At 45.9% G+C, this 18434-nt stretch overlaps 1 protein-coding gene across 1 annotated transcript in view; it reads right to left on the minus strand.

Moving 5' to 3' along the window:
* NFATC4 (nuclear factor of activated T cells 4) overlaps positions 1-18434 on the minus strand; it is a 153626-nt gene that overhangs the window by 15031 nt on the left and 120161 nt on the right. Inside the window, exons 7-8 of the mRNA XM_063913501.1 lie at positions 10336-10391; positions 1188-1314 (exon numbers count right to left, since the gene is read on the minus strand). Of these exons, the coding sequence (XP_063769571.1) occupies positions 1188-1314; positions 10336-10391 (183 nt within the window). The remainder of the gene's footprint in view (positions 1-1187; positions 1315-10335; positions 10392-18434) is intronic.

The raw sequence follows: 18434 nt of genomic DNA on the forward strand, positions 1-18434 counted from the left end.
GGGGGAAGGGGTCTGATATGTAAACATGGGACCCCTTTCAGTCCGTCATGGTACGGGTGTTCGTGTTTTTTTTTTAACAAGTACGTGGATTATCTCCCGGACACTGGATTGAGGTGAGTCTAATTTTTTTCACAGGTACCTCGGATCGTCGGAGACTGTGGCAGTCGGCGTGTCAACATAGGTAAGTATGTGTGTGTCGGCAGTGTGTAATAAAGTTGTACTTGTCACGGTGTCGGTCTCCTGTTTTTATTTGGGTATTTTTGTTCCAGTAGTACTACAGGTACCAGCGGGCCCGTTTTTTCTCCCGCATGCTGGTACTTGTGGTTCTCCAAGTACCAGCTTGCGGGGGAGGCTTGCTGGGACTTGTAGTACTACTGGAAAAAACAATATTCTGACATTTTTCACAAGGCTATCAGCCTCCCATCCGCAGCCCATTGGATGGGGGGGACAGCCTCGGGCTTCACCCCTGGCCCTTGGGTGGCTGGGGGGGGACCCCTTGATTGAAGGGGTCCCCACTCCCCCAGGGTACCCCGGCCAGGGGTGACTAGTTGGATATTTAATGCCACGGCCGCAGGGCGCTGTATAAAAGTGACCCCCGGCTGTGGCATTATCTGTCCAGCTAGTGGAGCTCGATGCTGGTGTATAAAATACGGGGGACCCCTACTCTTTTTGTCCCCCGTATTTTTTGCACCAGCATCAGGTGCAGAGCCCGGTGCTGGTTTTAAAAATACGGGGGATCCCCTGTCAATTTTTACCCCGCATTTTTAGAACCAGGACCAGCTCGAAGAGCCCGAGGCTGGTTATGCTTTGGAGGGGGGACCCCACGCCATTTTTTCCCGGGTTTTTCCCGTTTTTCCCCGTTTTTTTAATTTGCGGCAAAATCCGGCAAATCGGCCGTTTTTCGCCCGCGGGACTGTCGAATCCGTTTTTCATTGAATATGGTGAATTCCGGCAGCCACCTGCCGGAATTCACCTGTCGAATTGTGTTGAATTACAAAACGGCGATAATTTGCCGCGATTCGCCGTGAATTGCATATACCCCTTTGAGTGATACTAAAATAATGTGCAAAGGGTGTGAAGACACACTTTTTCACATTTTTTTTAAGTAAAAATAATGTTAATAAATATGCCCCTAAGTCCAGAAGCTTGTCACACCCCAGGTTACACAGAGAAATGTAAGTACTTACTTGGTAAGTACCGAAAGCTCTGCATGGGGCTTCTCTTCCTACGCCCATTAGAGATGTAGAAATAGACCTGTAGGGGGCGTGTGATCTCCTTATTACAGTATTCTGGGACTTGCACAGACAACAGGGACTAGAGACATGTAAAGTAAATAAATGCATTAGTTTTCCATACTAGTCACAGCAATTACCATTAAAGCAGAAATGAAATGGTAATTTGAGCATCTTCATGTTTTCACCAGTGGGTGGCATCAGAAGATCATATACCTGCCTAAGTATTAGCTCCCCAGCACTGCCAATGGGAAGCATATATAACATGCATTCTCATAATATCTCTCCCATAGCAAATATAAAAGCTCTTCTTCAATAAATTAAATATCTATTTCTAATATCTACACCAATATATGCAGCTAATAGTATAGTTCATGCTGGTATCAAATCCCTTGAGGAACCAGGCAAAGTTTCTACTTCGATACTATGCATTTTGAGCCTGATGCAGGATTGAATGCAAGTCTGCCATAAATCCTCCCCCATTGCATGCACAGAACTAAAGGGCTGATTCAGCTCCGGACACAATCCCGATTTGGTCGCAACTGACCGATAGTTTCAGGACTGCGCATCTGCCAGAGCTGCAGTGCACATGTGTCACGATGGTGCTGCAGCTCCGGTTGCTATGCCCTGTTAGCCGTACTCTGATTGACATGCTGCAGGCATTTTGGGCAATGATGTGGAGTACTGCAGAAAATGGGGATGGCCCCGTTTTATAGGCGTGACAATGACAGCAGGTGTGTCCTTGGATGCAGCTTCACTGGCCTCGGCAGCGTATTTGTGTCGGCCATTCTGAGCAACCTAGAGGTCAGATGGTTACAATGTTATTCTGATGCCGTGTCTTCAAACTCTTTTTATGCAAGATGCCTCTGGCGGTATTTGCATATTTGAGCACAGATGCTGCATATGAAGAAGCAGCGGCATTTGCGCCCACCTCTGAATCAGGCCCTAAATGCTATAGTCCCCCACATGCAGAGTTCTACACATCTCTGTGGTACACTCGCCTCTATCTACGCACTTTGACAGTCATCATCATCAGGGCACTTTTGAACCAGCTTATACTTATGTAATATGTCAGATTCCATCAACGCGCCTGGTCTGAACATGGTCTGTGTGGAATGCCCCATTACAGCCCTTCAGCCTCATGTGGAGATGCGTATGACTCTGCATTGCCCATACTTGCATACGCTTGGTTCTGAAACATACGCAGTGCAGACACATACAATGTACGCACAACAAACAGGCAAACTCTGGCAAACGGGCAATGTACACACAACAAACAGGCAAACTCTGGCAAACAGGCAATGTACACACAACAAACAGGCAATGTACATACAACAAACAGGCAATGTACACACAACAAACAGGCAAACTCTGTCAAATAGGCAATGTAAACACAACAAACAGGCAATGTACACACAACAAACAGGCAAACTCTGGCAAATAGGCAATGTACACACAACAAACAGGCAATGTACACACAAAAAACAGGCAATGTACACACAACAAACAGGCAAACTCTGGCAAACAGGCAATGTACAATGCACACACAACAAACAGGCAAACTCTGGCAAACAGGCAATGTACACATAACAAACAGGCAATGTACAATGTACACACAACAAACAAGCAAACTCTGGCATACAGGCAATGTACACATAACAAACAGGCAATGTACAATGGTGGTCATTCCGAGTTGTTCGCTCGTTGCCGATTTTCGCTATGCTGCGATTTGTTGCTAAATGCGCATGCGCATGGTACGCAGAGCGCATGCGCTAAGTTATTTAACACAAAACTTAGTAGATTTGCTGGTGTTCGTGCTACGCTTTTCAGTCGCACTGCTGATCGGTGAATGATTGACAGGAAAGGGGCGTTTATTAGGGATGAGCGGGTTCGGTTCCTCGGAATCCGAACCCGCCCGAACTTCATGTTTTTTTACACGGGGCCGAGCGACTCGGATCTTCCCGCCTTGCTCGGTTAACCCGAGCGCGCCCGAACGTCATCATCCCGCTGTCGGATTCTCGCGAGGCTCGGATTCTATCGCGAGACTCGGATTCTATATAAGGAGCCGCGCGTCGCCGCCATTTTCACATGTGCATTGAGATTGATAGGGAGAGGACGTGGCTGGCGTCCTCTCCGTTTATAGAGAGTGAGAGACTAGAGTAGAGAGAGACACAGTAGTAATTTTGGGGAGCATTAGGAGGAGTACTTTAGGAGGAGTACTACTACTTGCTGAAGTGATAGATAGATAGTGTGACTGTATAATGTATATCTGACTTGTGGGGGAGACACTGACAGTGGGGAGCAGTTAGAGTCTGAGAGCAGGACTCAGGAGTACATATAACGTACAGTGCACACTTTTGCTGCCAGAGTGCCACACTGCCATTGTGACCACACTGACCACCAGTATAATATATATTGTGATTGTCTGCTTAGGAGTACTACTTGCAAGTTGCTGATAGTGTGACCAGTGACCTGACCACCAGTTTATAATAATCACCACCAGTTTAATATATATAATATATATATATAATTGTATATAATATATATATAATATTGTATACCAGGCACCTACCCGTGTTTTTTTTTTTTTTCTTTCTTCTTGATACATACTATATTATATATATTATTATACTACTATATATATATATTGATTTCATCTCATTATCATCCAGTCTATATTAGCAGCAGACACAGTACAGTAGTCCACGGCTGTAGCTACCTCTGTGTCGGCAGTCGCTGGTCCATCCATAATTGTATACCACCTACCCGTGGTTTTTTTTTTTCTTTCTTCTTGATACATACTACTATAGTAGCTTACTGTAGCAGTCTGCGGTGCTGCTGAGCTGACAGTGTCCAGCAGGTCCGTCATCAGTCATTAGTACATAATAAATATATATTATATACCTGTCCGGCTGCAGTACTAGTGTGATATTATATATATATATATATATATATATATTGATTTCATCTCATTATCATCCAGTCTATATTAGCAGCAGACACAGTACGGTAGTCCACGGCTGTAGCTACCTCTGTGTCGGCAGTCGCTGGTCCATCCATAATTGTATACCACCTACCCGTGGTTTTTTTTCTTTTCTTTCTTCTTGATACATACTACTATAGTAGCTTACTGTAGCAGTCTGCGGTGCTGCTGAGCTGACAGTGTCCAGCAGGTCCGTCATCAGTCATTAGTACATAATAAATATATATTATATACCTGTCCGGCTGCAGTACTAGTGTGATATTATATATATATATATTGATTTCATCTCATTATCATCCAGTCTATATTAGCAGCAGACACAGTACGGTAGTCCACTGCTGTAGCTACCTCTGTGTCGGCAGTCGCTGGTCCATCCATAATTGTATACCACCTACCCGTGGTTTTTTTCTTTTCTTTCTTCTTGATACATACTACTATAGTAGCTTACTGTAGCAGTCTGCGGTGCTGCTGAGCTGACAGTGTCCAGCAGGTCCGTCATCAGTCATTAGTACATAATAAATATATATTATATACCTGTCCGGCTGCAGTACTAGTGTGATATTATATATATATATATTGATTTCATCTCATTATCATCCAGTCTATATTAGCAGCAGACACAGTACGGTAGTCCACGGCTGTAGCTACCTCTGTGTCGGCAGTCGCTGGTCCATCCATAATTGTATACCACCTACCCGTGGTTTTTTTTTTCTTTCTTCTTGATACATACTACTATAGTAGCTTACTGTAGCAGTCTGCGGTGCTGCTGAGCTGACAGTGTCCAGCAGGTCCGTCATCAGTCATTAGTACATAATAAATATATATTATATACCTGTCCGGCTGCAGTACTAGTGTGATATTATATATATATATATATTGATTTCATCTCATTATCATCCAGTCTATATTAGCAGCAGACACAGTACGGAAGTCCACGGCTGTAGCTACCTCTGTGTCTTTTAGTTGTGCCTATTAAAATATGGAGAACAAAAATGTTGAGGTTCCAAAATTAGGGAAAGATCAAGATCCACTTCCACCTCGTGCTGAAGCTGCTGCCACTAGTCATGGCCGAGACGATGAAATGCCAGCAACGTCGTCTGCCAAGGTCGATGCCCAATGTCATAGTACAGAGCATGTAAAATCCAAAACACCAAATATCAGTAAAAAAAGGACTCCAAAATCTAAAATAAAATTGTCGGAGGAGAAGCGTAAACTTGCCAATATGCCATTTACCACACGGAGTGGCAAGGAACGGCTGAGGCCCTGGCCTATGTTCATGGCTAGTGGTTCAGCTTCACACGAGGATGGAAGCACTCAGCCTCTCGCTAGAAAACTGAAAAGACTGAAGCTGGCAAAAGCACCGCAAAGAACTGTGCATTCTTCGAAATCCCAAATCCACAAGGAGAGTCCAGTTGTGTCGGTTGCGATGCCTGACCTTCCCAACACTGGATGTGAAGAGCATGCGCCTTCCACCATTTGCACGCCCCCTGCAAGTGCTGGAAGGAGCACCCGCAGTCCAGTTCCTGATAGTCAGATTGAAGATGTCAGTGTTGAAGTACACCAGGATGAGGAGGATATGGGTGTTGCTGGCGCTGGGGAGGAAATTGACAAGGAGGATTCTGATGGTGAGGTGGTTTGTTTAAGTCAGGCACCCGGGGAGACACCTGTTGTCCGTGGGAGGAATAGGGCCGTTGACATGCCTGGTGAAAATACCAAAAAAATCAGCTCTTCGGTGTGGAAGTATTTCACCAGAAATGCGGACAACATTTGTCAAGCCGTGTGTTGCCTTTGTCAAGCTGTAATAAGTAGGGGTAAGGACGTTAACCACCTCGGAACATCGTCCCTTATACGTCACCTGCAGCGCATTCATAATAAGTCAGTGACAAGTTCAAAAACTTTGGGCGACAGCGGAAGCAGTCCACTGACCAGTAAATCCCTCCCTCTTGTAACCAAGCTCACGCAAACCACCCCACCAACTCCCTCAGTGTCAATTTCCTCCTTCCCCAGGAATGCCAATAGTCCTGCAGGCCATGTCACTGGCAATTCTGACGAGTCCTCTCCTGCCTGGGATTCCTCCGATGCATCCTTGCGTGTAACGCCTACTGCTGCTGGCGCTGCTGTTGTTGCTGCTGGGAGTCGATGGTCATCCCAGAGGGGAAGTCGTAAGACCACTTTTACTACTTCCACCAAGCAATTGACTGTCCAACAGTCCTTTGCGAGGAAGATGAAATATCACAGCAGTCATCCTGTTGCAAAGCGGATAACTGAGACCTTGACAACTATGTTGGTGTTAGACGTGCGTCCGGTATCTGCCGTTAGTTCACAGGGAACTAGACAATTTGTTGAGGTAGTGTGCCCCCGTTACCAAATACCATCTAGGTTCCACTTCTCTAGGCAGGCGATACCGAGAATGTACACGGACGTCAGAAAAAGACTCACCAGTGTCCTAAAAAATGCAGTTGTACCCAATGTCCACTTAACCACGGACATGTGGACAAGTGGAGCAGGGCAGGGTCAGGACTATATGACTGTGACAGCCCACTGGGTAGATGTATGGACTCCCGCCGCAAGAACAGCAGCGGCGGCACCAGTAGCAGCATCTCGCAAATGCCAACTCTTTCCTAGGCAGGCTACGCTTTGTATCACCGGTTTCCAGAATACGCACACAGCTGAAAACCTCTTACGGCAACTGAGGAAGATCATCGCGGAATGGCTTACCCCAATTGGACTCTCCTGTGGATTTGTGGCATCGGACAACGCCAGCAATATTGTGTGTGCATTAAATATGGGCAAATTCCAGCACGTCCCATGTTTTGCACATACCTTGAATTTGGTGGTGCAGAATTTTTAAAAAAACGAGAGGGGCGTGCAAGAGATGCTGTCGGTGGCCAGAAGAATTGCGGGACACTTTCGGCGTACAGGCACCACGTACAGAAGACTGGAGCAACACCAAAAACGCCTGAACCTGCCCTGCCATCATCTGAAGCAAGAAGTGGTAACGAGGTGGAATTCAACCCTCTATATGCTTCAGAGGTTGGAGGAGCAGCAAAAGGCCATTCAAGCCTATACAATTGAGCACGATATAGGAGGTGGAATGTACCTGTCTCAAGCGCAGTGGAGAATGATTTCAACGTTGTGCAAGGTTCTGCAACCTTTTGAACTTGCCACACGTGAAGTCAGTTCAGACACTGCCAGCCTGAGTCAGGTCATTCCCCTCATCAGGCTTTTGCAGAAGAAGCTGGAGGCATTGAAGGAGGAGCTAAAAGGGAGCGATTCCGCTAGGCATGTGGGACTTGTGGATGCAGCCCTTAATTCGCTTAACAAGGATTCACGGGTGGTCAATCTGTTGAAATCAGAGCACTACATTTTGGCCACCGTGCTCGATCCTAGATTTAAAACCTACCTTGGATCTCTCTTTCCGGCAGACACAAGTCTGCTGGGGTTCAAAGACCTGCTGGTGACAAAATTGTCAAGTCAAGCGGAACGCGACCTGTCAACATCTCCTCCTTCACATTCTCCCGCAACTGGGGGTGCGAGGAAAAGGCTCAGAATTCCGAGCCCACCCGCTGGCGGTGATGCAGGGCAGTCTGGAGCGACTGCTGATGCTGACATCTGGTCCGGACTGAAGGACCTGACAACGATTACGGACATGTCGTCTACTGTCACTGCATATGATTCTGTCACCATTGAAAGAATGGTGGAGGATTATATGAGTGACCGCATCCAAGTAGGCACGTCAGACAGTCCGTACTTATACTGGCAGGAAAAAGAGGCAATTTGGAGGCCCTTGCACAAACTGGCTTTATTCTACCTAAGTTGCCCTCCCACAAGTGTGTACTCCGAAAGAGTGTTTAGTGCCGCCGCTCACCTTGTCAGCAATCTGCGTACGAGGTTACTTCCAGAAAATGTGGAGAAGATGATGTTCATTAAAATGAATTATAATCAATTCCTCCATGGAGACATTGACCAGCAGCAATTGCCTCCACAAAGTACACAGGGAGCTGAGATGGTGGATTCCAGTGGGGACGAATTGATAATCTGTGAGGAGCGGGATGTACACGGTGATATATCGGAGGATGATGATGAGGTGGACATCTTGCCTCTGTAGAGCCAGTTTGTGCAAGGAGAGATTAATTGCTTCTTTTTCGGTGGGGGTCCAAACCAACCCGTCATTTCAGTCACAGTCGTGTGGCAGACCCTGTCACTGAAATGATGGGTTGGTTAAAGTGTGCATGTCCATATACAACATAAGGGTGGGTGGGAGGGCCCAAGGACAATTCCATCTTGCACCTCTTTTTTCTTTCATTTTTATTTGCGTCATGTGCTGTTTGGGGAGTGTTTTTTGGAAGGGCCATCCTGCGTGACACTGCAGTGCCACTCCTAGATGGGCCCGGTGTTTGTGTCGGCCACTAGGGTCGCTTAGCTTAGTCATCCAGCGACCTCGGTGCAAATTTTAGGACTAAAAATAATATTGTGAGGTGTGAGATATTCAGAATAGACTGAAAATGAGTGGAAATTATGGATTTTGAGGTTAATAATACTTTGGGATCAAAATGACCCCCACATTCTATGATTTAAGCTGTTTTTTAGTGTTTTTTGAAAAAAACACCCGAATCCAAAACACACCCGAATCCGACAAAAAAAATTCGGTGAGGTTTTGCCAAAACGCGGTCGAACCCAAAACACGGCCGCGGAACCGAACCCAAAACCAAAACACAAAACCCGAAAAATTTCAAGTGCACATCCCTAGCGTTTATGGGTTGTAACTGAGCAATTTCCGGGAGTGTGCTAAAAAACGCAGGCGTGTCAGGGAAAAACGCGGGAGTGTCTGGAGAAATGGGGGAGTGGCTGGCCGAACGCAGGGCGTGCTTGTGACGTCAAACCAGGAACTAAACGGACTGAGCTGATCGCAATCTAGGAGTAGGTCTGGAACTACTCAGAAACTGCAAAGAATTATTTAGTAGCAGTTCTGCTAATCTTTCCTTCGCTATTCTGCTAAGCTAAGATACACTCCCAGAGGGTGGCGGCCTAGCGTTTGCAATGCTGCTAAAAGCAGCTAGCGAGCGAACAACTCGGAATGAGGGCCAATGTACACACAACAAACAGGCAAACTCTGGCATACAGGCAATGTACACATAACAAACAGGCAATGTACAATGTACACACAACAAACAGGCAAACTCTGGCAAACAGGTAATGTACACATAACAAACAGACAATGTACACACAACAAACTCTGCATCCACCACATTGACATCTATCTGCCTCTCCATGCTCATTGAGGTTTCACTAACTCTGCTCCTTATTCAGGTCCCAGCAGATATACGGGAGTAGGGATACTGTAATGTACCAATGGGTGCATGATGTTTGCATGCGCCTGACCCTTACTGTGCATGTGCAATATGGGTCTGCAACGCTGGACTGTCAGTGATTGAGGATGCAGTTCGGATTAGTGATGCATGTACTGCATACTTGCCTACTCTCCCGGAATGGCCAGGAGGCTCCCGAAAATCGGGTGACCCTCCCGGCCCCACGGAAGAGCAGGCAAGTCTCCCGGAACCAGCAGTCACCCTGCCCGTCCGCCCACTTACTGTGTAAAGTGGGCGGTCCGGGCAGTTGATGACGCGATTCTTGCTGAATCGCGTCATCATAGCCACGCCCCCTGCAGTGTAATGCCGGGGATCGCGGCATTACAGAGCGGGGGGCGTGGCTTAAAGGGTGTGACATGGTAACTCCGCCCCCGGTCCGCCCATGCACCGCCCCCGTCCCGCCTCCGGTCCACCTCCTCCCCACGTCACAGCCTGTCCCTGCCCCCCTGCTGAGCCGACCTGGCTGCTCTCTCACGCAGAGAGCAGCCAGAATATCGGCAAGTATGATGTACTGTAGTAGGTGTGATGCCTCCTGTCGCATTAACATATTAGTGTTTTCAGTGCTGTGTCCATGTAAACAGCAGCAATATCAACTCCAACCACATCTAAATCAGGCCCTCTGCGCGATAATGATAGTTCTCATGCACTTATTACAGGTACATTGCCAGAAGCTACACAGAAATATAGAAGGTACCACACAATATTTGGTGTATGGGGATTTATCACAGTGAAATATTCAGAAGCCATTTACCTCATTGCTCTTCAGTCTATTTACTTTTGCTTCCTCCTCCCACTGCAGTTTTCCATCTATTTATAGCAAAGAAAAAACAAATCACAAGCTACAATAATGCCACTGAGATAAAATACAGTAACAACCACTGCAGACTATGGGCCTATTTCTGAGTCACACAGTTCTCTGTTCATAGATGCAAATGGCGCGTTTCTGTAGTTCTGTTCATCTTTGTGTATGCTCGTCCTATTCTGAGTCATAGAGAACTTGACTTGGTCTATCTTACAGTGAAATTGGGCATTTTGGGGTGTGAACTGGGTGGTAACAATGTGATTACACATGATCAGCCTGATTTTGTAGGAGTGTCATATAAAAACCTCCATGCTATTCTGAGTTATGCGTATGGGAAGGGAAGCCAGTTTCTAACAATGACAACTACAGTGGCCAATGGGTGGCATGGGTTTCTATTTGCTCATGCACAATCCCCTATATTAGTTTAACAGACTTCTGTGGTTGCCCACAGCGGGTGGTCTTCACTTTGCCGGCAGCCGGGCTCCCGACGACCAGCATACCGGCGCCGGAATCCCAACCGCTGGCATACCGACAGTTCTTCTCCCTCTTGGGGGTCCACGACCCCCCTGGAGGGAGAATAGATAGCGTGGCGCGCGTAGCGCACCACTGTGCCACAGCGAGCCCGCAAGTGGCACATTTGCCCTCGCCCAGCTGTCGGTATGCCGGCGGTCAGGATTCCGGCGCCGGTATGCTGGTCGCCGGGAGCCCGACCGCCTGCATAACATACTATACCCGCCCACAGCTACAGCCACTTTGACAATAGTGGTCATTGAATGAATCGACTGAAAATCACAAAACAGCCAGTCCCGACCCAAAAAAAGTTCTGATGTCAGACTGAGATTAAAAAGATGATGGCCGCTATTGCATCATGTGTAATCATTGTCTGACCACACTAGGCATGCCCCATAAGATCTGCATCTTTGACCAATTCCTACTGTATACAATCATACGCATTAACATATTCAGAGACACTGACTGTGTTTTTTTTTTTTTTTTTTTTTTACACAACACACATATGGTAGGTGGTCTGGAAGGTTTGCAGGCCCCAGGCTGACACATCTTCACATATTCCTAACATTGCAATAAACAATAGATAGCTAGAGTGCATAGATTGTGTAAAATTGTCCAGGATGACAATTTTAACCTTTTAATCTGTATGATTGGCTTGCTGTTCACAAGATGCATGTTAACCATTGGTGTGCACAGCATATTTCTTTAGGGTGTGCACCAAGGGACATCTAGAGAATGTTTTTATTATAAAATTGCATCAAATTATACATATATACATTTTTACAATAAATAAATAAATGAAAAAAAACAAACAACATAATGAACAGAAAAAAAATGTCATAGATAAATATATCCCTAATGACCAGGGAACCTCCCCTTTTAGTTCTCTGTGATATTCCTAAACCAAATGAAATGAAATCAATTAAAAAAATGAGTTACTTTACTCAAACTAGTCCCCTCTTATAAACCTTTAAACATCAATCTTCTTTTCCCTTATCTCAAAGGAGCCCAGGCAAACCTCAAACTCACACCCATTCATACTCCCTCCACCACCATACTTACTTTCCTATTCACCTCCTTCCAGACTCCATCCACTCACCCCTCACTCAAACCAGGACCCCCGACATATAACAAGAAAGAGTAAGGGATTTTTGTAGACTTTCAGATATATGCAAACCATTTCAAAAAGCAAACTATACCAAAGTCTAAAGTTACAGATTCAAGTGAAAAGATAGTTAAGCCAAAAGAGTGGAGAGAGGGAAGTCACCCGTTACCCACTAGGGGAGCTTCAACTGGCATCACAAAAGGGACCAGTCGAAAAAATGCCTAACCTCCCCCTCTCCAACTCCATCATCCGTCTCACCTCGTGCAGAATTAGAGCCACCTCTCTACAGGGAAGAACTGTGCCTCTTAGAGATACCTGACACCGTGCACTCTATATGTGATACCTGACCACTAAACTAATTAAAAAAATCTAGAGAGGTATACTATACACCAAGGACCCTGTCATCTGATATGATCCCCCACACTCTTATTTCATGCCTGACCAAATCTCCTCCATATTATCATATAGCCCATCAACCCTGCAATGTCAGCTTAATTACTTTACCCATGACTATATTATGCGACACAGTAGTGCTCCCAGTCCCAATTCACATTATACCAATTAGAACTTGACTGTATTTTATATAGTAATGTTCAACTCACAGTGCTGCTCCATCCTCAGCTCTTCCTGTGGTGGAGATAATTTGGGCGTAAAGTGAAAGGGAGGGCGCAGCTTAGCTTCTATGTCTTGTCTCATCATGATGCCGCCCATTGGCACCAGTAATTTTGCTGACATGCATGGAAATACTGTCAGACATTAGAGTGTGCCTGGGCACACCCTGTACCCAATTACACATGCCTATGATGCAAACAGTTTTTGTCTTTTTTAAAGTAATGCAATAGTAATAGATGGAAAAGGAGAGGTTGATAAGAGCTACGGTGGGTAATCATATAACTGGTTGTATATTTGTAAGACTGCATAGACCACAAGGAGCACTTCAGTATCTCACATCGCCAAAGGCATTCCATGAAGCTCATTAAAAATAAAAATTAGTGATGAGCGGGTTCGGTTCCTCGGGATCCGAACCCCACCGAACTTCACCCATTTTACACGGTTCCGAGGCAGACTCTGATCTTCCCGCCTTGCTCGGTTTACCCAAGCGCGCCCGAACGTCATCATCCCGCTGTCGGATTCTCGCGAGATTCGTATTCTATATAAGGAGCCGCGCGTCGCTGCCATTTTCACTCGTGCATTGGAGATGATAGCGAGAGGACGTGCAGCGTTCTCTCAGTTTCTGTGTTCAGTGTGCTGCAAATATCTGTGCTCAGTGTGCTGCAAATATCTGTGCTCAATGTGCTGAAAATATCTACGTTCTCTGCCTGAAAAACGCTCCATATCTGTGCTGCTTTGTAGTATATAGTAGGAGGACAATGCAGAATTTTGCTGACCACCAGTATATATATAGCAGTACGGTACAGTAGTCCACTGCTCTACCTCTGTGTCGTCAAGTATACTATGCATCCATACCTGTGCTGCATTTTAGTTGTGCGCAGTATATAGTAGGAGGGGACAGTGCAGAATTATGCTGTGACCACCAGTATATATATAGCAGTACGGTACAGTAGTCCACTGCTCTACCTCTGTGTCGTCAAGTATACTATGCATCCATACCTGTGCTGCATTTTAGTTGTGCGCAGTATATAGTAGGAGGGGACAGTGCAGAATGTTGCTGTGACCACCAGTATATATATAGCAGTACGGTACAGTAGTCCACTGCTCCACCTCTGTGTCGTCAAGCATACTATGCATCTATACCTGTGCTGCATTTTAGTTGTGCGCAGTATATAGTAGGAAGGGACAGTGCAGAATGTTGCTGTGACCACCAGTATATATATAGCAGTACAGTACAGTAGTCCACTGCTCTACCTCTTTGTCGTCAAGTATACTATGCATCCATACCTGTGTTGCATTTTAGTTGTGCTCAGTATATAGTAGGAGGGGACAGTGCAGAATGTTGCTGTGACCACCAGTATATATATAGCAGTACGGTACAGTAGTCCACTGCTCTACCTCTGTGTCGTCAAGTATACTATGCATCCATACCTGTGCTGCATTTTAGCTGTGCGCAGTATATAGTAGGAGGGGACAGTGCAGAATGTTGCTGTGACCACCAGTATATATATAGCAGTACGGTACAGTAGTCCACTGCTCTACCTCTGTGTCGTCAAGTATACTATGCATCCATACCTGTGCTGCATTTTAGTTGTGCGCAGTATATAGTAGGAGGGGACAGTGCAGAATGTTGCTGTGACCACCAGTATATATATAGCAGTACGGTACAGTAGTCCACTGCTCTACCTCTGTGTCGTCAAGTATACTATGCATCCATACCTGTGTTGCATTTTAGTTGTGCTCAGTATATAGTAGAGGGGACAGTGCAGAATGTTGCTGTGACCACCAGTATATATATAGCAGTACGGTACAGTAGTCCACTGCTCTACCTCTGTGTCGTCAAGTATACTATGCATCCATACCTGTGCTGCATTTTAGTTGTGCGCAGTATATAGTAGGAGGGGACAGTGCAGAATGTTGCTGTGACCACCAGTATATATATATATAGCAGTACGGTACAGTAGTCCACTGCTCTACCTCTGTGTCGTCAAGTATACTATGCATCCATACCTGTGCTGCATTTTAGTTGTGCGCAGTATATAGTAGGAGGGGACAGTGCAGAATGTTGCTGTGACCACCAGTATATATATAGCAGTACGGTACAGTAGTCCACTGCTCTACCTCTGTGTCGTCAAGTATACTATGCATCCATACCTGTGCTGCATTTTAGTTGTGCGCAGTATATAGTAGGAGGGGACAGTTCAGAATGTTGCTGTGACCACCAGTATATATATAGCAGTACGGTGCAGTAGTCCACTGCTCTACCTCTGTGTCGTCAAGTATACTATGCATCCATACCTGTGTCAAGTATACTACAAAAGTTCAGTAAAATGACCCAAAAATCAAAATTAAAAGCGTCTGATGAGAAGCGTAAACTTGCCAATATGCCATTTACGTCATGGAGTGGCAAAGAACGGCTGAGGCCCTGGCCTATGTTCATGGCTAGTGGTTCAGATTCACATGAGGATGGAAGCACTCATCCTCTCGCTAGAAAACTGCAGTGCCACTCCTAGATGGGCCAGGTGTTTGTGTCGGCCACTTGGGTCGCTTAGCTTAGTCACACAGCTACCTCATTGCACCTCTTTTTTTCTATGCATCATGTGCTGTTTGGGGACTATTTTTTAAATCTGCCATCCTGTCTGACACTGCAGTGCCACTCCTAGATGGGCCAGGTGTTTGTGTCGGCCACTTGGGTCGCTTAGCTTAGTCACACAGCTACCTCACTGCACCTCTTTTTTTCTTTGCATCATGTACTGTTTGGGGACTATTTTTTAAATCTGCCATCCTGTCTGACACTGCAGTGCCACTCCTAGATGGGCCAGGTGTTTGTGTCGACCACTTGGGTCGCTTAGCTTAACCATCCAGCGACCTTGGTGCACCTCTTTTTTTCTTTGCATCATGTGCTGTTTAGGGACTATTTTTTAAATCTGCCATCCTGTCTGACACTGCAGTGCCACTCCTAGATGGGCCAGGTGTTTGTGTCGGCCACTTGGGTCACTTAGCTTAGCCATCCAGCGACCTTGGTGCACCTCTTTTTTTCTTTGCATCATGTGCTGTTTGGGGACTATTTTTTAAATCTGCCATCCTGTCTGACACTGCAGTGCCACTCCTAGATGGGCCAGGTGTTTGTGTCGGCCACTTGGGTCGCTTGGCTTAGTCACACAGCTACCTCATTGCACCTCTTTTTTTCTTTGCATCATGTGCTATTTGGGGACTATTTTTTAAATCTGCCATCCTGTCTGACACTGCAGTGCCACTCCTAGATGGGTCAGGTGTTTGTGTCGGCAACTTGGGTCGCTTAGCTTAGCCATCCAGCGACCTTGGTGCACCTCTTTTTTTCTTTGCATCATGTGCTGTTTGGGGACTATTTTTTAAATCTGCCATCCTGTCTGACACTGCAGTGCCACTCCTAGATGGGCCAGGTGTTTGTGTCGGCCACTTGGGTCGCTTAGCTTAGTCACACAGCTACCTCATTGCACCTCTTTTTTTCTTTGCATCATGTGCTGTTTGGGTACTATTTTTTAAATCTTCCATCCTGTCTGACACTGCAGTGCCACTCCTAGATGGGCCAGGTGTTTGTGTCGGCCACTTGGGTCGCTTAGCTTAGCTTAGCCACACAGCTACCTCATTGCACCTCTTTTTTTCTATGCATCATGTGCTGTTTGGGGACTATTTTTTAAATCTGCCATCCTGTCTGACACTGCAGTGCCACTCCTAGATGGGCCAGGTGTTTGTGTCGGCCACTTGGGTCGCTTAGCTTAGTCACACAGCTACCTCATTGCACCTCTCTTTTTCTTTGCATCATGTGCTGTTTGGGGACTATTCTTTAAATCTGCCATCCTGTCTGACACTGCAGTGCCACTCCTAGATGGGCCAGGTGTTTGTGTCGACCACTTGGGTCGCTTAGCTAAGCCATCCAGCGACCATGGTGCAACTCTTTTTTTCTTTGCATCATGTGCTGTTTGGGGACTATTTTTTAAATCTGCCATCCTGTCTGACACCGCAGTGCCACTCCTAGATGGGCCAGGTGATTGTGTCGGCCACTTGGGTCGCTTAGCTTAGCCATCCAGCGACCTCGGTGCAAATTTTAGGACTAAAAATAATATTGTGAGGTGTTCAGAATAGACTGGAAATTAGTGGAAATTATGGTTATTGAGGTTAATAATACTAAGGGATCAAAATGACCCCCAAATTCTATGATTAAGCTGTTTTTGAGGGTTTTTTGTAAAAAAAACACCCGAATCCGACAAAAAATTTTCAGGGAGGTTTTGCCAAAACGCGTCTGAATCCAAAACACGGCCGCGGAACCGAATCCAAAACCAAAACACAAAACCCGAAAAATTTCCGGTGCACATTACTAATAGAGATGAGCGGGTTCGGTTTCTCTGAATCCGAACCCGCCAGAACTTCATGTTTTTTTTCACGGGTCCGAGCGACTCGGATCTTCCCGCCTTGCTCGGTTAACCCGAGCGCGCCCGAACGTCATCATGACGCTGTCGGATTCTCGCGAGGCTCGGATTCTATCGCGAGACTCGGATTCTATATAAGGAGCCGCGCGTCGCCGCCATTTTCACACGTGCATTGAGATTGATAGGGAGAGGACGTGGCTGGCGTCCTCTCCATTTAGATTATAAGAGACTGAGAGAGATTTACTGGAGCTGACTAGGAGGAGTACTGTTACTGTAGAAGTGTAGAGACTGAGTGGAGAGAGTTTACTAGTGAGGACAGTGCAGTTTACTTTATAATCCGTTCTCTGCCTGAAAAAAGCGATACACAGCACACAGTGACTCAGTCACATACCATATCTGTGTGCACTGCTCAGGCTCAGGCCAGTGTGCTGCATCATCTATTATCTATATATAATATTATATATATCTGTCTGACTGCTCAGCTCACACAGCTTATAATTGTGGGGGAGACTGGGGAGCACTACTGCAGTGCCAGTTATAGGTTATAGCAGGAGCCAGGAGTACATAATATATTATATAGTGAGTGACCACCAGACACACAGTGCAGTTTATTTAATATATCCGTTCTCTGCCTGAAAAAAGCGATACACACAGTGACTCAGTCAGTCACATACCATATCTGTGTGCACTGCTCAGGCTCAGGCCAGTGTGCTGCATCATCTATATATATTATATATCTGTCTGACTGCTCAGCTCACACAGCTTATAATTGTGGGGGAGACTGGGGAGCACTACTGCAGTGCCAGTTATAGGTTATAGCAGGAGCCAGGAGTACATAATATTATATTAAAATTAAACAGTGCACACTTTTGCTGCAGGAGTGCCACTGCCAGTGTGACTAGTGACCAGTGACCTGACCACCAGTATATATAATATTAGTAGTATACTATCTCTTTATCAACCAGTCTATATTAGCAGCAGACACAGTACAGTGCGGTAGTTCACGGCTGTGGCTACCTCTGTGTCGGCACTCGGCAGCCCGTCCATAATTGTATATACCACCTAACCGTGGTTTTTTTTTCTTTCTTTATACATACATACTAGTTACGAGTATACTATCTCTTTATCAACCAGTCTATATATTAGCAGCAGACACAGTACAGTGCGGTAGTTCACGGCTGTGGCTACCTCTGTGTCGGCACTCGGCAGCCCGTCCATAATTGTATATACCACCTAACCGTGGTTTTTTTTTCTTTCTTTATACATACATACTAGTTACGAGTATACTATCTCTTTATCAACCAGTCTATATATTAGCAGCAGACACAGTACAGTGCGGTAGTTCACGGCTGTGGCTACCTCTGTGTCGGCACTCGGCAGCCCGTCCATAATTGTATATACCACCTAACCGT

The sequence above is a fragment of the Pseudophryne corroboree genome, chromosome 1 (assembly GCF_028390025.1).
Source record: "Pseudophryne corroboree isolate aPseCor3 chromosome 1, aPseCor3.hap2, whole genome shotgun sequence".
NCBI lineage: Eukaryota > Metazoa > Chordata > Amphibia > Anura > Myobatrachidae > Pseudophryne > Pseudophryne corroboree.